Source organism: Diplotaxodon limnothrissa, linkage group LG8 (genome assembly GCF_057381915.1).
Source record: "Diplotaxodon limnothrissa isolate DT_005_m linkage group LG8, D_limnothrissa_male_GT1.1, whole genome shotgun sequence".
Classification (NCBI taxonomy): domain Eukaryota; kingdom Metazoa; phylum Chordata; class Actinopteri; order Cichliformes; family Cichlidae; genus Diplotaxodon; species Diplotaxodon limnothrissa.
The window spans coordinates 23,050,310-23,070,129 of record NC_140603.1 but is presented as its reverse complement, the minus strand read 5'-3'; the positions used below and the strand labels follow the sequence as shown (position 1 = coordinate 23,070,129).

The 19,820-nt window shown below is 41.5% G+C and overlaps 1 protein-coding gene across 3 annotated transcripts in view; it reads right to left on the bottom strand.

Annotated features, from left to right (window-relative positions):
• Positions 1 to 19,820, bottom strand: part of LOC146626920 (protein kinase C epsilon type-like) — a 56,572-nt gene that overhangs the window by 2,461 nt on the left and 34,291 nt on the right. Inside the window, exons 3-14 of one of the 3 annotated variants that reach the window (XM_085361503.1) lie at positions 11,365 to 11,530; positions 11,241 to 11,275; positions 9,119 to 9,207; positions 8,975 to 8,977; positions 8,321 to 8,450; positions 7,669 to 7,811; positions 6,505 to 6,607; positions 5,664 to 5,860; positions 2,725 to 2,898; positions 2,479 to 2,633; positions 2,120 to 2,258; positions 601 to 789 (exon numbers count right to left, since the gene is read on the bottom strand). In XM_085361503.1, coding sequence (XP_085217629.1) covers positions 601 to 789; positions 2,120 to 2,258; positions 2,479 to 2,633; positions 2,725 to 2,898; positions 5,664 to 5,860; positions 6,505 to 6,607; positions 7,669 to 7,811; positions 8,321 to 8,450; positions 8,975 to 8,977; positions 9,119 to 9,207; positions 11,241 to 11,275; positions 11,365 to 11,530 — 1,523 coding nt within the window. Of the gene's footprint in view, positions 1 to 600; positions 790 to 2,119; positions 2,259 to 2,478; positions 2,634 to 2,724; positions 2,899 to 5,663; positions 5,861 to 6,504; positions 6,608 to 7,668; positions 7,812 to 8,320; positions 8,451 to 8,974; positions 8,978 to 9,118; positions 9,208 to 11,240; positions 11,276 to 11,364; positions 11,531 to 14,432; positions 14,442 to 19,820 lie in introns of all 3 variants that reach the window. The other 2 variants (XM_085361504.1, XM_085361502.1) reach the window with 2 other exon arrangements.

The window sequence follows — 19,820 nt, the reverse complement described above, 5'->3', positions numbered from 1 at the left end:
TGCAGGAACAGTTTTTGTTAATTGAGATGCTGTTGTGTTAAAGCTTGGCCAAGTCTGGGCTGGAATTGAGCCTTTTAGACATTGAAGTTTGTTTTTTGTTTAACTTAACTTCAACTTATCTGCATCGTTACACTCGTTACAGTGCTCATATAGCCGTTCTACATTTCTCTTCATAGCACGTTTAATAAATGTTGGTTGTCCATGTTAAAATACACAAGTACTTTATTAGTACATTCACTCCCAACCACTCATAGGAGGTGGCTGCTGCTCCCTGAGCCTGGTTCTGATGGAGAGTTTTTCCTTTCCACTGTTGCCAAGTGCTAGCTCATAGTGGGGTTATCTGATTGTTGGATTTTTTCTGTATTACTGTAGGGCCTTTACCTGACAGTATAAAGCACATTAATAAGGAGACTGTTATGATTTGGCACTATGTGAATAAAACTGAACTGATTTTAATTGATTTTGATCAAAATCTCCTAAATACAGTTAAAATAAACTAAGCTTTCCTTGTAGAATCAAAAGAAATTGGAGATGAGAGCTTCCCAAGAGCTTACCAGTCCTACAAAAATGTCAGATAATGTTGGGAGAGACGACACGTACCGCTCGGAGAATAGAAACAGCCTCTTTGCTGAGCCACACGGGGTAGAGGACATCGTCGTGGAGAATCGACTCAAACAAGTCGTCTTCATTATCGGCTTCGAACGGAGGCTGTCCGGCCATCATCTCATACATCAGCACCCCAAGGGCCCACCAGTCCACAGAGGCTCCGTACTCCAGCTCCTGCAGGATCTGAATTCAACCAAATGACACAGCTCAAGATGATTACGAGGAAATACATTTCTGCTTGCGTGACATCCTGCAAACAGATCCATTGAGGTGAAGAGCCTCAATAGGATGTACTTTATTCCACTTTAAGTGGTGTAGAAAAGCCAAAACAATGGATAGACCTAACTAATGTCATCAGCAGCAAGAGTGAAAGGGAAACTGAACTACTTAAAGATCATCTCCATACATGTTTAAGAGAGATAAAAAGTCTCTGCATTGAATAATAATTTATCTTTCATATGCTTTTTGACTTCTTAAAAGCATATCTACTTAAAAATTATGCAAATAAAAGTCCCTTGAAATGCTTTAACTGCTGCACACAAGTTTTCTTCAACTTCAGTGTCCACCTTCAGCTGATGTGCACAAACACAGACTTGTGTAATACCCATGATAAGTGATTGCACTCAGATGCGTCATGAACACTTGGCACTTCGGCCGGTGACATTTTTAGGCAATTTATCCAAAAAGTGTTTGATTGATTCCTTAACAAAGACTAAACATTATATTTGTAACCAAGGGGACTGAGAGTCCCCCAGAAGTTAATGACCCCACAGCAAGCACGGTGGTGGAGCCAATAAATGCTTGTGATGACAGCGAAGTCATATGACCCTGAAATGAATGAAGATTGTTCCCTTTCGCACTGAGCAACAGAGCCGGATGTTGATTGTTGTTAATATGATTGTTAGTCCTGACTAAAAGGGAGCTAAAGTTGGATAGACAGCATAAGATATGCACAACTTCTGGGTCTAAAATGTGGCCCAAAACTCTGCTGTGACCTAAACCTGTATTTTTTTTTAATGGCCAGCAGGGGGCAGTGCAGCAGGCTGCAAAAAATGCTTACAGCTGCATAGAAATCGGCTCCCTTATTTTTGAATTCAGAAAACACTTTCTAATGAACTTATGGGCTCAACTTCAAATTCCAGTTCACACACGGTTAAAAAATGAAGCCATTTGGTAAATTATAGTCATTATTAGGACCAGACAAGTGGTTTGTGGGGTCCTCGGCTACAGTCTGTCCGTCACTCGTCACGAGGTTTTAAAACAGCAAGACAGCAAAAATGAAAAGCACTCAGCTCATGGGACTTCCATCTTTGATACATCAGTACAATACTGATAAGTCTGAATCTGTGATTTTAACTTAGCTCAGATTAATGTTATCAGGACAGATGTTCAAATATCCAGGTGAAATATAATGTTGTTAATAGCTAATAGCTACTTAACAATACAAGGGTAAGAATATCGACCATTATACCCTATCAACATAAAGAAGTGCAGGCCCTTGAGTTAATCTCACCTCAGGGGCAATGTAGTCCGGGGTGCCACAGAAGGTGGTGGTAGTGACTCCGTTAATGATGCCCTCTTTGCACATACCAAAGTCTGCCAGCTTACAGTGACCCTCAGCATCCAAGAGGATGTTATCCAGCTTCAGATCCCTGTAACAGAAAGACACAGATACGCTATTAGCACCATCTACTTTCTAGGAAAGTTTGGTTCACTGGGGGAGGTGCATGCAATGTAAACAGATAATAAGCACTGATGTTTTCTATGGCTTTTCGTACCAAAATAAAAAGCAAAATATAAATATATATTTTCTCTTTGACAGTTAAGAGTGACCTTGATAGAAAAACCAAACGAGGACAGCAGGGTGTTTACCTATAGATGACTCCGTTACGGTGCAGAAACATAAGGGCTGAGGTGACTTCGGCAGCGTAGAACCGAGAGCGAGGCTCATCGAACTTCCTGGATCGTTGAATCTGGAACATCAGATCTCCTCCATTCACATATTCCATTACAAAGAACAAACGGTCCTGCAGACAGAGGGAGGGACGGAGTGGTATTAGACAGGAGAAATGCAGTCAGCTGTTGAATCTGTACGTTTTGCTTCACACGTCAGCCTACCCGTGTCTGGAAACAGCAGTACAGCTGGGTGAGGTAGGGGTGTCGACGGGCGAGGGCCAGGATGCGCTTCTCGGTCATGGTGCAGTCCACGTCGTCGTCCTGCAGGATGACGTCCTTCTTCAGAACTTTAACGGCGTAAACGTCTTCTGTCCCCTTCAGCTCCGCCAGCATCACCTGGATAAGAGATGCGCAGTATGAAACGGCAAAAATTTGTTTATTCCGCGATCTCAGCGTTAACACCTTTTTCTTTTTACGGGGTCATTCGTTATCTGTGGGTGTTTCGAATTGTAGGCATCTTGCATTACAACTGAGTACAACCCATAGTTGCACGGTGATGAAGTGAAGCATTTGTACCACATGTGATTTATGATACATCAGCTGAATTATAATTCAGAATGAATGCAAACATAGATCAGGAGGCATCTGCTTCCACGTATAAGCTATGACTTACATTAATTATTTATTATATACACTGTCTTATATAGGCAGTGTTTGTTTTGTGAGCACTTTACAAGCACTTTGGTTGCTGTATTGAAATGAGCTCTCGAAGTAAACTTAATCAGACTATCTGCCGACTCAACGTTGAGAGTGACGTGTAAAATCCAGGCTGATTTTGTTTACACCGACAAGCCAAAACCCAAAGCCATCACTTCTTGATATGCTGTCTGTCCTTCAAGTGCTCTGATCCAGTGAGGCATGGACTTCTAAAGGTGCCCTGGAGTTTTCTGGCACCAAAACAAAGATCCTGTAATTCCTGTAAGCTTCGGGCAGGCCTTGTTTGTCCATGCTTGGACCAACTTTATCCATCTGCAGCCTGCAAGACTGCAGGACGCACACAAGTAATGCAGTAATGCCTACGACAGGACGCTTCAAACGCTTGTTACTTAAGGTGAGGATTAGGCGTCCTGGTGCGCTGGCACAACTCGCACGCTTTGGTTCCAAGTTACGTCCCGCACGTGCTTTTCATACTAGGTTCAACCACAGTTAGTAGCCTAGGTAGATGAAGAGCAGATGCCCATTTCCTTAATCCTTAATTAGCCTTCTGCTTCTATTATTCACAAGTGTTTTATTTTTTTATACCTCTTTGCTTCTTTTTCACACCTTTTCTCATTGTCTCTGTTTTAAAGAGTCTTTCATATTTTTTTAATGTTTCTCTGTTTTGAATATCTTGTGATTTTCTCCCTTGTTTTTAATACACTACCTCACCAAAAAAACAAAAAGGTCACCATGTGGATTTACTAAGCAAATAGGTAAGAGTCTTCTACTAGATAATTACTGCAGTGAGTAATAGGCTTCAGGTCTGCAACAGTGAGTAACTTCTTCTTTCTCCAAATCGGAAGACATCTCCTCTGGTCCTGGAAAAGATGCTTCTTCGTTTCAGAAGGGTCAAGTTACTGCATCAAGCAAAGAATACAATAAAGAAGACTGCTGAAACCTCTAAAATTAGGTTAAGAAGTGCCAAAGGCATTACTGACAACCCGGAAGGATAGTGGTGAAACATCATCTTTGAGGAAGAAATGTAATCAGGAAGTAATCTTGAATAACTGCGATTGGACACCCCTTTAACATTTGCTGAACTCGAGCGCTAAAAGGAAAGGGAAATAAGAGCATTTCAACAAAGTGAGGAGAGCTTAATGGATCGGTGCCAAACGGCTGTGCCCGCCTAACAAAACCGCTTATCAATAAAGCAAATCAGAAAAAAGGCTTCGGTTTGCTGGGAAGCAAAGAGATTGTAAAAAGTGGAAAAAGGTGACATGGTCAGAGGAATCTGGATGTTTAATCTGTTTTCCAGAGCGATCAGTATATCTGAGTAAGAGGAGAGGTGGACGAAGCGATGAAGCCTGTGGGAGCAGTGTTATGACCTGGGTTTGTGTCAGCCGGTCAGGTTGAGCAATGTTATGCACCTGAAAACATCGGGTCAGCTGACTACCTGATTAGACTGAATCATTTTTCATCAACTGATTTTTTTCTCCTCAACGGCGCAGCCGCGTTCCAAGATTGCAACGACAGGAATCGTTAGGCTGAAACTGTGAAAGAGTCCGGAAAATCTACATGTTGGAGCAGACTTCATACAGCGGCCCCGACTCTCACATCTCCAAGAGAGGGAGCTCTGGGCTGAACAACTGATGCATATCTGAATGAAAATAAATGAAGTGACATTGCACAAGCTTTTCAAAACGATGCAACAATGCAACAAAGTTAAAGGTGGTCCAATGAAATGTAAGAGTCCTCCCACTGCGCCAGACAATGGGAAACTGGCTTGGCTCGTTACTCAGACTGGGTCGTCTGGCTTTGTCAATTTTGCTCAGATTCATCCTGTTCAATCACAGACTGCAATAGGTGTAAGATCATCAATATGAGTCACTCCAGTGAGTGGTCATAATGTTTTAGCTCGTCGGTGTATTATAAAATGCAAGAGGGGGTTTACAGTGATAAAATTATGAATGGAACAATATTATATGATCTGTTTTTGGTCTCTAGCAGCTGGTGATTGAAACAAATGGCTCTTTATCTGCTCAGAGCCCCAATATATTTACCAGCTATTCTCTAACCTACCATCTGGTGTTGGGCAGGTAATCTGCAGTAACTATACAAAGGTTTTACAGTGACCTGCTGCTGGACATTGTATCAACATGGTACCAATTAATCCTGCAACCCATAAATAGAAAACAATAAGCAGAAAAATCTAAACTGCACACAAAACATTACATTTAAATTATAAATAAAAGCAGGTGCCTGAATCTAATGCAATGCACATGAGCGTCAGTCTATTCTGCTCCCCTGATATTATTCACTTCCCCTGATAATTCAGCTGTTATGAATAATGGGAACCCCGTGAACTGGTTGTTGATTTAAAAATAAAAACAGTTTAATTATAAACATAATGAGGAACAAACAAATAAACATCCCCCTCGCACGCCTCCTCCGAGCTCTCCCACCTTGCCGAAGCTGCCTTTGCCGAGAACCTTGATGAAGTTGAAATCCTTCAGGCTCCTCCTCTGGCTCTCTCCGTTCTGCCTGGCTGCCGAGGAGGACGAGGAAGAGGAGGTGGTGGAGGAGGAAGAGGAGGAAGAGTGCTGAGGTCCCTGCTGGTTGAGCGACAGCGCGTCCTGCAGGCGATCCAACTCTGCCAAGTCTGTTGGTGTCATCGGAAAAGCAGATCAGACATCAGCAAAAACAGGCTGGCTGACTTTTCTCTTTTTTCCTGTCAGCATTCAACTCAATTATACGGAAATAAGAGCTGTTTAGAAGCATTACACATTTGTTACTGATTGCTTTTCAATAAACTTTGAAAAAAACAAAACAAAACATGATCACATCCTCTGTTAAAACCTGGAATGATTCACTCCCCGGACCAGGGCGATTAAATAACAGCAGCGAGCGGCGCCGTTGTCATCGGCGTTTGGCTCGACGAGAACAAAAAAAAAAAAATGGGACGACTTCCACAAAGAGAAAGTTAACTTTTTTATTTCTCAGCTTGCAAAGTGTGATAATGCGATGACTAACTGTGACAACCAAATGGTGGTGGGCGGTGGAGGGATAATTCAATTTTAGCTTGTTTTTAGAAAAAAGAAGAGAGAAAGAAAAAAACAATAACATTTAACTTATTTTTTAAAAACAGCAACAATATTATCGCTGAAATCGAATGACTACCCCTCACTGGTAGAATTACACATTAAACCGCCCCCCGCCGTACCCATCTCGAAGCGGGCTTTTAGATGTCTTTTTGTTGATGTTGCGTATGTGGTTTTTTTGGTGTGTGTGTGTGTGTCGTGTTACCCTGTTGTGAGGGGGAGGTGGGGACAGCTGGCTGGCTGAAGCTGTTCTCCTCAGTCTGAGAGTGCTCAGGAGGAGACTGGGGAGGGTCCTGCCCTGGAGTCAACTGAAGAAAGAGAGAAACACAGAGAGAGTCAACATGGCCGTGCCTTTGGGCTGTCCTCTAAAAATCTGTTTCCTGAATCACGAGTCACGGAGGTGAATCCAAGTTTCTCAGTTGAAAATCGGAGCTTTAAAGCTGCTTTTTACACGTCCAACGCAGGCCTGAACTTTTAAAGGCATTACTAAACACGGGAGCACGTGAGAATACAAATGCGCAACGCAGTCGCTCCCACACAAAGTCTGTGTGATGTCTGATTGACCCAGTGTAAGAATAAAGCAGGTAATAGCTCGGTGAATTCACAGCAAGCGAGTGGGCGTCATGTGTCCTGCCTCCTGTGTGCGCTCCCTAACCCAAACCACGCAGAGTATTTACAGGAGTGAGAACCCATCTGAAACCGACTCCTGCCGTTGTGTGCCGCGTGTGAGTGAGGACATCTTTGAACAACGTCCCGAACTGATACTCCAGAGTCTGAAAACAGCTTGTGCTTTTCATCCAACAGTAACAGAAATACATTCAGTTTGAAATGCGTAGTTGGACAAATAGATGGACACCCTTTGAGACGCCTTAGGAGTAAAATGCAAAGATGTGCACCATACAATGATGAAAAACAGACGGTTAGCTTAGCTGAGCTTCCCACAAACACTAGAAAAAAAGAAGGAACCAGTAAGCTCCTTAATTAATGAAGCTCCTTAATTAGCACATTATACGTGTGACTCCACAGGTTAACCTGCCGGCCTCAGGGAAGGTGCTACAGCCTGGGAAAAGTCCCAAATGCATTTTCTGTGCACATCTGAGGTGCTGGAGTTTATTTCCTCGGGTAGAACTCGAGCTCACCACCTGTACATACATGACAACGGTATTTCTCTCTATAAGGACTGAAACAAGTCTTTTCCCATATTATCTTCCTATTTCTCTTGCATTAACAAGGTGAGTTTTATGGAAACTGGACAAGTGGAGGACAACTTATGTGGTAGGCCTAAAGAAAATGCAGCAGATGAGCAGTATTTAGAAATCACGTCCTTAAGAGAAAATCTAGTAAAGACCTGACACGGGCAGCTTGTTACCTTCCTCCTGCGCTGCGCAGTGTTGGAGATCTTGTCAGGTGTGACTCCCAGGTCAGACAGGACCTTGGCGATTCCTCGGGCGTCCACGCCGCAGTTAGGAGCTACATTGGTCTCGCACCGCCTGTGCACATTCATCTTACACACTGTAAAAAAAAGAAAGAAAGAAAATGTGAAATTTAAACACATAAACCATGTCTCCTGCTACTACAACCTAAGTGCTCATTAAAGGCATTTTACTTTAAAAATCCAGAAATGAGTCTGCAAACTAAAAATGTATATTCTTTAAAATACATTTAGTATAAAACATGAGTTAAGACCAAGGAAGCCATTTTTGCATGACAAAAAACAAGTGCAAGTGGTGGACTTTACTTGGGGATACTTCTGAAAATTAGATTAAAAAGAAATTCTATGTGAGTATGTAGAGTCTATAGCAAAAGCCTAACACTATTTTTACCAGAAATGTAATTAATCATGGGGGAAAAGCAATCATTTTTCATTTGTTATCATGTTTTAACAGATGTAATGAAAACGCTGTTCCTCGTGGCATCCCTGTTTACATCATGTGGCTTCAACATGCAAATATGAGCACCTGGGCTGCCGTGATGTTTCCCCGTGGGCTCTCATGTGAATTCCCCACTGCTCATAAACTCACCTTTGCACTGCAGGCCCTGCCTCATGAGGCCCCACAGCAGGGAGCCGCAGTGGTCACAGAAAGTGGGGACCTTGTAGTTGTGGATACTGAACTTATGGGGCATATTAACACTGAACCGCTGTGAGCCCACCTGCAGAGGGAGACACACACAGAAGAACACACAGACACACACACGGGGGCATTAACGAGAGGTCAGGGTGGCATTATCAGAGGAGCGTTCTGACACACATTGCTTTAAGCAACAGATTTGTTCATCAGTGGCCTGAATGTTGAGCGTCTCTGTCCATATTCAGTATTTCTTTCATGATTCCTACTCTCTGAAACTGTGAGGATCAGCATTTAAAATAACAATACAATCAAGTTTAATTGAAAAAGAGGTAAAATAATGCTAATAAAGTCAAATCAAAGTGAGTTTTGGCGTATGTGTATTCTCACTGTAGCAAAAGTATTAAAAGATCATTTGTATTTCTATTGTTGGGGTTAAATTATGGAACAATGCTAACATAACCATTTAAACCTGTTTAATTTTCCTGGAAACAACAGCACAGGCAGCGCACAAAGTTCAACCAACTAGTATTAGCCACAGTGCACACCGCTTTCTATGCATAAGGGCCACAAGACTACTTGGTATATCTTTATATGTGCTCTTCTCACTGTCTAAGTTATGATTTCTGAATAAAAAACAATTAATAAACTTCAGTTGAGCCTTTAGTTAGCAAATAATGAACTGAGGTCCACTAAAAATCCTCTCATTCCTGCAAAGTCTCCGTGCAGCTGAGTGTTTGCAGACGTGTGTACCTCCTCAGGTGTGTCTTCCTGCTTCTTCATGCCGGCACACTTGGTGATGATCAGCTCATGGCAGCGTTTGTGGACAACACACGTGCACACTAAAAGGCATTCACACACAACCTTGGTCAAATAAACATATTTTCATTTTGAACAACAGATGTGTGAGAGGCAGAGGGACATCAGCTTCATCTCAAAGTGTGCTAATCTGATTTTTCCAGCTGCAAACAAACAGCAAGCTATAAGAAAGCCTTATCTGTTCTTATCATATCTCAGATCATATTTACACAAAATTAAGTATGAACTGGGAGGCAAGTGTAGTTCAACAAAGCACTGCAATGCAGCCGCACACTTCTTCATGCCACTGCCGACCAATCCTGAAAGATCTGGTTGACCCGCTCTGAATATCAATATGAAAAGGCTAACTAACTAAAATCACAAATAATTACAGTCTACAACAGAATGTTGGTGAGTGAGCATTACCACTGACAGCCACACATCCTCTGCACGGCTCTTCATTAATGAGAAAGACCTAATTAGGCCTACAAATCTAACACGAAAAAGACTTCGAAGAGTAGCTGAATAATGATTATTTAACAATATATTCCTTAACTTGTGTATATCTATCTATCCATATCTGTGCAGGTACTATTAGCCTGCTGACTGAGCTGCTTCCTAACTTAGCCGTAAGGGATTTTAATCGTGGGAGTTACATTTTCTCGGTTAAATGAATGAATGAAGGTTAAATGAATAAAAAGCACAAACGAAAGAATTTTCATAGGCAGCACAACTCACTAGGAGACATTAACAATGGATAATTCAGCAAAAAACAGAATTAGTTTCCATTTGTCTTTGTTAATATCCATTACTTTCATATTCACAAGCAACGATTAGTCTACACAGACTGTGCAGTATAAGCAACACGTCAACAGGAGCACATGAGCAGCTTCCGTTCCCTTCCTCTATCTTTACAGGATGCACTCAGGTGTACTGTTGTAGTGTCACAAAACAAAACAAAAACAACCCACATGAAACATAAAAAATATGCTTCGGTTCGAGTGAAATTCGAGCCCATATGCATCAATGAAAACTGCATAGCTCAACCACCTGCTGCGCAGAGAATCATTTTGACACCTAAACACCATTCTGTTATCAAAACATCTTTATTATGGTTGCATATTTAAACCAGGGGAAAGAAGAAATGCACCGCGTTTAACCACAGACAGCTGTGTTGATAGAGGCATGCTGTTTAAACTACAGGTGAGACAATAAAATATGATCCAGGAAGTCCAGTTGGCGTACCAGATGAATGGATTTAAGGCTTATTTATCAAAGGCCAAATTACTTCAGCACAGGCCTCGGTAGGGTTGCAGATGGACGGGCTGAACTGTTGAACTCATTCTTCATTCTTCATTAATGACTCAGTTAAGTAATGTTTTGACTGTTAGTTGCTCCCATCTGACCAAATTCTCATTGGTTGAACGACCGACAGTATAAGTAATACGAATATGGTGAATATCATTCGAGTTTTAAAATAAAACTGGGTTAAAATGATGCGAAATGCTGAAAATATACACAAGTATTTAATGTTTAATGTATAAGCCTGGCAGGAAGAGTACTCACAGACTCTGAGGATTTTTAAAACTCTTTAAAGTTGCCACAAATGTGAGGTTAACAGCAGATAAACTGCATTCGCATTAAAGCAAAGGTAAGAGAGGCACAACTTTTGCTGGCTGCACAGTTTCAACCACTCCACCTTCACCTTTTCCACCGCTAAGCTGCATAACATCTTCCACCCGCACCTCCACAGGCTGCATTATGAAGTGAAGTAATGAAGTACCCTAAAGAGTCTGTTAAATAACACTACGAGTTCAAGCTGAATTTTTAGGATATTTGCAAGCACAGAGAAGAAAAAAAAAGCCTGTGCATGTAATTTTTAATATTATAATATTATGCTTCATTTTGTTTTCTGCTCGTGTAATGCTGTAAATGCGTGGCTCTGGGGTGATGGCATGGGACCAAATCACAGTTGTCACTCAGCAACATGTAATCCCTCTTGTGTTCTCATGCTTGAATAATAAATGATACGCAATGTTACTTCAGAAATTGGAGTCTGCCGGAGAAAAGTACTCACCCTGACACTGGTATCCCTGCTTCCCCAGCACGCCCCTATCAGATCACACACAGAGGAGTCAACATTTCAGCGGCATCACAGCAAGCAAAAGGGGTCAGATACATGCGATAGATGTTTCACCCACCAGATGAAATCTCTGCAGTGTGAGCAGTAGGTCGGCTGTCTAAGATAGGTGGCCATGAACTTGTGTCCATTGACTTGATGGACGCGCCTACGGACGGCGCCCTGTCGCCGGCGAGGGCCGATCCTCTCGCGAAACACGCGCTCCTCATTCTCGTTGGTTCCTGAAGCTGCAGAGGAAAGAAAAACAGTCAAGGTTATGATGGTTAGCAAACAGCGATGCGCTGCAGAGCACTGATTTGGACTGTCGCCTCACAGCCTGTGTGGGTTCTCTCACCTACTTCCTCCCACAGTCCTAAGACATGCATGTTAGGTTAACTGGTGATTTTGAAATGGCCATAGGGGTGGATGGAAGCTAGATAAGGCTCTTAAGTGCTGAGAATAAAACGTCGTGTGAAAATGTGGGAAAAGGCAAACAGTTCTTGTGATGTCATGGCGTGATCATTATGATCAGACTAGAAACTTACTATACAAAGACCAGTCCTTTCCATATAACTAGTTTAAAACAACTACAGAAAATGTCTTTAGCTCTTTAGTTTAAGTCTTTTTCAATTTTGTCAACAGAGCAGGCACTAGAGGGATTTTGTGTGCTATGTTTACTTATGTCCACATGACTTAATCAGCCAATTTCCAGTGTTTTCCACCATGACCAGTGACCAGCCGGTCAGCCTTCCATATGACTGATTGTGAGTTGGCCAATTTCGTGCATGTGGAACACACACACACCGGCACAGGTAAGTAAACGGTGTGAAAATGTGTACAACAGCAAACCTAGTGAGACACTTAATCGTTTTAAAGAAGCTAACAAAGGTGGCTAAAGCTAACCAGCGCTCAGAGTGAGCTACCAGCCGTGAGCCTCGGTATGAGCAACTAATCAAAGCAGGAAAATTAAGGGGATGAGGAAAAAAGAGGAACTTATAAATTTATATTGTTATCTGGTTCATTTATAAACATACTGGAAAATTATAATAGTACCTGAATTTTGTTTTGTTATATAAATCTGCTGCAGCTGATTTTGTTTGTGAAAAAAAATATGAAACTAAAAGAAAACATAATGCTACAATAACTCTAGTCACAAGTACATGAGCAACATGTAATCTTAATGATGCAACAGTCTGATGTTAAAGAGCTGGATCAGCGACAACGTGCCAATCTATTCAGTGTTTTCCTGTGTATACCGTCCACAGGTCAGCAGCAGGTAGCAGCAGAGCTCGTAGGAAGTTAACAGCAAAGGGTTGGCAGTTTGGAGCGTTTTCCACGCTCGCTATGTCAACAGCTTGTCTTTGTTTGTTTATAAACCATTTAACTTAACTGCAAACTGTGAGTCAAGTGAGTCGACATGACTGAGAAGCGCTGACGCGACATTGTTTTTGTTTCTCTTTCTCGCTCGTTCACTTTCGCCGGTTATGTTCGGTCAGAGACACATTACACAAAGCAGAAACTACAAGCAGGCTGGTCCAGTGTAACACCTGCTGGGAACCTTTCAGTGCATTTATGATAACCTAACATCCCGGCATGTTCAAATTATTATTTAACTTTGGTTGTCTCTTGTCAGGTCCACGCGCGACGTGTGCAGGAGCAGGAAAAACAGCAAGCAGGAGCTTAGTGACTCCTACACTGAGCTGAAAAGAGACTAGTGTGAGTAAATTAGATGAATGCAATTTTTTTTATTGTTTAATGTGTTTGTTTTGGGCCTGTTGTTATATGCATATGTATTTATTTGTTAGGAAAACAAAGTAGCCTGACGTTGTGTTACAGATCAAGAATTATTCCCAGTATTTTCCTCACAGATATGAACACAGTTTATTGATTCAGCGCTGGTATCAGGCCATCGCCAGCAGACTGCTGTAGTGAAGGTATCGGTATCATACTCGAAGTAGAAAAAGTTGGCCTCACAGTTAAATGTGCAAAAAACTGTCTTGAGTTTTATGGTTTTCTGAGTCAGTCTTGGCTCAGAGTATTCACACACATCACTGAGCTGCTTCGATTGTACAAATAAGGATCATTTGCATCGTGTTGCCGAGGACGTTTAATCATTCAGCGGCCTCTCATCTTCCTCTGTCACCCCCCCACCCCTTCTTTCTCACACAACACCCCACACCTACCAGCGGCCTATGCATACGTACGTGTGCGGGCTATTTATACTTTCATGTGTGGGCACTAAAACGAAGGATAGCATATTAAAATACTCCTCCTCAGCCAGCGCCATCCAATCAGTTGTTCACTTCCTCTCTGCATCTCCCCTGGAAGATAAATGCTTTCCGAGGGCAACCTTAAGACAAGAGAACCACCTCCACTCTCCCTCCCACACGCGCTCCTTCTCTCCGCGCTCCTGTCCTAGTTTGCCTTTCTTTTCACTCGCCCAGCATCTCTCTCCAGGGTGCGTTATAGATGTGGTTACCGCTGAGCCTCTCCAGAGTTCGATTACAGACAGGCTGTCTAGGGACTCTGTGTGTGTGTGTGTAAGTGTGAGTTTTTGTGTGTAACTGTGTGTGTGTGAGATGCTGGTGTTGGTCAGGGTGGCAGCTAAACAGGCCATTACTGGGATCACTTTGTTTTACATAATACATCATCCATCTGTCTAGGACACACAAAGTCACACACACAAAGTCACACACACAAAGTCACACACACACACACACACACACACACACACACACACACACACACACACACACAAGCATGTTAACAAGAAGAGTTGAGGAGGCATAACAACAGGTAAGAGTTATCACCGTAGAGACAAGCGTACTCTGGACAAGCCGGGTGGTCACCCAATAAATGTACACGTCACCACACACACATACACAAATGCACAGACACACACATGCACAGGCAAGCAGGCGATTCGCTTTTGAAGAAGGATCCGAAAGCATGAAATCGTATCTAAATATAAATTTAAATTAAATTAAGAACAAAACAAAAAAATTAAGCTGCATTTCCGGAAAAGAAGAAATAGCCGTGGAGACGGTCCCTCTAATGCCGAAGCCGTTTATCGATATGTTTGTGGAAGTAAAGCTGAGCTGCTCAGAGAAAATGAAGTGAAAGCACTGAAAAAAAAAATGAAAGCGACACTTTGAACATCTTAAATAAATTTGCAGATTAGTGGGCGATGCACCACATCGCTTTCTTTTGTGGTATTTAACAAATGTCAGCATTTTCATTAAAATACTGAGGAATTTTAAACCCATTCCCCTGCAATTACTGCTTAATTGCTGGCATCGTGGAAAGACACACCAGAAACCTCAATGTGCATGCTTTCACCCCCCAAAAAAACATTGATGTCAGGTGTGTCAGCTTCTTTTTAAATCCTAAATTAGACTGTAGACTCATGTGTGTAAACCTTTTTCTGTTATTGTATTAATTTAGTGTTATTACTACTATATTACTGTTACTCATATAGTAATTGATATTAATGATATGCTGATCTGTCTATCCACCTCTTGTGAATAAGGAAGCAGTTAAAGGAAGCTTCTTTTTCCCTCATAGTATCGAGCTTGAAACTCTAGCATCGCGCCACCGTACTCGTTATACCTCCCAACATGCAGCAGGTCTTCAGTGACCTGGTTAGGGTAAGGTTGCACACACGATGGGTCACATACTAGTCGGTGTTACCCTTGAAACCACCTCTCTGCACTTCTTCAGTTACAAGAATTACATTTGCCAAAGAAGGGAAATTTCCATCTGAATCTTTGGTTAACCATAACCTGGTCATCACCGGCTCGCTGGATGTGAAGTGCCTGAATTAGCAATTGGACAGAAACCAGATCAAATTCAACAAATTTAACTGCAAAGTTCAAATTTGCTTATATTCTATTAACACAAATGGAAAGTGCAACACGGCATCGTAGACCTTTAAATGTCTGGTATTTCTCCTCTTAATGTAATGAATTTAAAATATTTCACATTGATATATATGCTTATATATTTTAGTATATCTAATCTTCCCTTGACTACCAAAATGCAGCTAAACGTTTACACTAAAAAGTACTCAAAACAGAAAGAGAAAGGAAAGCCTGTGACTCTGTAGTTTTCTAGGAAAACAGGAAGGACTTCGGGTTTGGAGTTTGGTTTGTTTTACATTTCAAAGGAGGGAACTGGCAAGGATGCACACAGAGAAAAGGTTTTCTATCCAAAATACCTGGAACTTCTTCTCTCAGAAATCCTTTTCATAGTGCTGTTTGTCTGATTTCTGCTCTCTGCTTATAAAACATCTGCTCTTCCACCAAAGGAAAACCATCAGGACTGTGATTAAAAAGATATATAACAAGTTTTTATTTATTTAAAATGTGATCTATTTTACACAATACTGAAATACATTTGTGTTTAACAAATGGGCCAGAATATCAGGAAAATACATAAAAATCTGTTAACCAATGTTGAGTCTTAAATATTTATGGAACAACAGGACTTCTGTGTGTGAGGTCGCCGCCCACATCCTGCCACAGCCTTGCCACTCTGGTGAAGGCTCACGAAGATGCAGATGCCTCCTCTAAGTTCCTCCTATTATCAACATATCACTGAGTTAGCACTGAATTTGTTTGCCCTCAAATCTACTATATATCAATATCAGAAGTTAATAAGCATGTTTGTGTATGTTTTTGTGTGTTAAAGCCCTGACTTCAGTTTAGGAGACGAAGCCTGAGGTGAGGAAATAGTGCAGGGGGAGGCATAATGAGAAAGAGATCATTAAATTATACATGTAAAAATGCTAACTAATAGAATTTGAAAAAGCTATTTCTGATCTTTACATTAACGGTAAGTTATAAGGCCTATTACACATGTGGCCGGTCTCTAGTCACATAGATAAAGTGCAATTAGGCGGAACAGCGATGTCCACCTTGGCCACTGTATTCAAGATGGCGGGCAACATGGTGGCCTCCACATCTATTTTTAATGGATTAACACTTAAGTTTAATTAAAATGCATCAGTGTTGTATCAGGCTGTTTTAGTTCATTCATTATGGGAACGTCCATGAATAATAAGCTCATGTGCTCTTTCCCATCCAGTACACACAGCATCGATGCTTACTGGTCTTAAAAGTACTTGCGACTGCCTTTGTTACCCCTCAGGTTTCTAGTCGGCACACCTATGGTACCAATTTGAAAATCCAACATCACCTCATTCAAGAGTTATCACCTTCATAAGATTTTCAAAAAACTTGACCTCTGATCTCTGACCTTGAGGTTAAGGTCACCAGCATTCAAACCCGTCCGAGGTTTTTAGTAGACACATACCCCCATCAGCCTTTTTTTTTTTGACTGAACTAAACTAAATCTTACTGCAGAGAACAGACAGAAATTCAAAATAACACTAGATTTTATTGAAAAACCTAAAGTAGAAAAAGTCTTTATAGAGTTGAGGAAAATTATTTGTATTATTTCTTCATTGCACTGAAAATGTTCTGTTAACTATCTGATTAATTTGGATAAACAAAGGCTGCACTGAAAAACAATAAGCCTTTCTTGGAAAAAGTTTAGCCTGAAATTCTCCTGTTGTAGATGCAAGTACGCAATTACCACGAAGGTTATGACTTAAGCTTTAAAGGAAATCGGCTTTATTTGACAAAATGGCGCTGGGGTGGGGTGGTGGAGGGACTCAAAAAGGAAGACAATCTGCTGAAGAACATGAAAGCAGCGATCGAGAAATACCGATGGAGAGTCTACAGATGGACAGATTAGGTCAGATTATTGTTATTTGCTTCCTGAGAACAACAGATGCAGGAGGATGGAGAGGAGAGACGAGAATTAAAGAGGAAGAAAAAAAAAGGAGAGGAACACATCCTTCCAGCCTCCGAAGCTGCAGAGAACAGATTGCAGCAAGGGGAAAAAAATAAATCTGCTAAAAATACCACCTCATCCTCTATTTCTCACCCTCCATCTCTCCATCCCTCCTATCAGGACGCACACACACACACACACCATTTGTTTTTATCAGCATACATTAGCTCGAGCACTCAAGCCAGCTGAACTCAGGAAGTTCAGGAGTGGGAGGAGAGTGGGTCGTGAGGTCACAGCCGAGTGTCCAATCGTCGATGAGGAGGGCTTGACATGGACGCCTGAGACTGTGCATGTGTGTGAGTGTGCGCGTGTGTTTGTATGTAATCTGTGGCTCAATCTCACCTACTATTTTAAGAATCCACTCCCTCTATCTCCACTCTCTACTGCTCTCTGCGTTACACCGCTGCACCCTCCCCTGCTCAGGCTATCCCACCACCCTCACACAAGCGCGCTCGCAGACGGATATATACATGCACAATTTCACCGGAGGGCACAGAGCTGCTTCTATTTATAACCAGGTGCGAGGATACACAGGTGCAGGTGAAAATCACTCTTATCAGGCAGCATGTGAGTGAGAGAATGTGTGCGGAGAGACCGACTCGATAAAGATCTTCTAGATGTTTCCGTGTTTAATCGACGTAAACAAACAGAGGAGACGGGAAAACGGAGAAGGAGAGAGAAGGGTCTGTGAGCTCTTAAGCTTTCTAGGAAAACAGGAAGGGCTTTGGATTCAGTTTTTTTCTTACATTTCAAAGCAAGGAACTGGCAAGGATGCACACAGAGAAAAGACGATTTTTTTCTTTACAAAATACCTGGAACGTCTCTCAGAAACTCTTTTCACACAGCTGTTTGTCTGATTTCCACTCAAGGTTTTTCCTGCTAATAGAAAATCATCAGAACTTTCATTAAAAACCACAAAAATTAGCAAGTTATAATTTAAAATGTGAGTTATTTTATTGAACATTGAGCCCTGCCACTCCGGTGAAGGCCGATAAAGATTATATTTAATTCTCTGTGCAGATTTTCTTAGAAAACACGTAGCAGCATCGGTTCACCGAAGACTTTATATAAATGGTGTGCAAAATCCCAATGAGAAGCCTGAAGACAGTGATTTCGAAGTTGCACTCCTGGTGTTTTGCACCAACTCATTCTTTCCGTTTGTATCCGGGGGAAAAGGTGCACAAATATGCAAATTCCTCCCAGGTGACTTGAAATGACTGGAGGTGGCGACTGAGTATTATTACCCTTCTTTCTTCCTCAAGACAATGACTTACTCTAATGTTTTAGGTCTCCATGGCGATGACGTTAATGCTAGGGCTGCCACGATTAGTCGACTAGTCACGATTACGTAGACTATCAGAATCGTCGACGACTGATTTAATAGTCGATGCGTCGTTTGAAGCTTTGTAAGATCACAAAAGACGCAGGAATAAGTAGTAGAATTTAAGAGTGTAATAACGGACTGAAACAGAAGATGGCAGCACTGCATGTACAAGGATGCCAGCAGCCGTTAAACCCCGAAGAAGGAGAAGTAGCTCTGTCCCACAATTCATAGCGCAGCCCAGCTCAGTTTCCAACAATGGCGGAAGCTAGTTAGTTTTACTATTATTATTCTTTCTGGGTCACAAAATAAACGTTTAACATATTTTCAGGCGAGAATGTAGCTGTGTAAACCTCAAATATCTGCTCAGTTTATCAAGACACCACATATTTTCAAAAGCGCTCCAACGTTTTCAGAGACGTCTGTTACCCACTAGCTCGATAGCTAGCCAGGGCCAAGGCTCACTAGGGCCCGTGAGACTCCCGGCAAATCGTTTTCAAACCCACCGCTGTCTTTCGCTACTCAGGTTAAACATATATAAGTCACTTAGATAACTTAAAAATGTTATTGTTTGGCTTTTTGTAGTATTTTATTTGTTCCTGAGTAAATCGGTTTGGCTGAGATTAAAGTTATAGTTTTTACACAGCTGAATAAACGTCAAGCAGACAGCTGATTATCAGAAGTGTGAGATGCTCGAGAATATACTCCGGTGTCCTGTTATATTTTAGATAGCAAGGAGTTTATTGAACTTCACCGAAACAATCTGCAAATTTCATTAAAATTTAATAAACTATCATCTTGTCTTTATTTTTAGTTAGCACATATCTTAAACACTTAAAGCTGTAAGCTAATGATAGTTATGTAAGAGCAGATGCTGCTGGTGCAATAAGCTGTACGCTGTACGTCCAATGGATGCACGATCTGATTAGTCGACTAATCGCAAAAATAATCGGTGACTAGTCAACTATCAAAATAATCGTTTGTGGCAGCCCTAGTTAATACATTTGGTTGTTTTCGTATTTAATGTCAAGTACACTAGTGTATTTGTTTCCAGTGTGCATTATATGTGTGCTGAGTGGCAAATCTGTCCATGATACTGTCTATTTCCTGATTTCGTCAATTAGCTAAAAAGCATTTCTAAATTTTATTTATTTATATATTTTCATTGTCTTCAACTTTCTTCTGCTGCGTGGTTAAAAATGGTGTTCCTCCTGATATAACGTAACACTGAGTCCTAGAACCAAGAAATTCTGGCTTTTTTGTAACCGCTGCAAATCCCTTGAGATCCCCGGCTAAATATAGATCCCTTTAAGCCGGAGCAGCTTGATTATAATTTATAAATATTCAGTATTCACACTTAA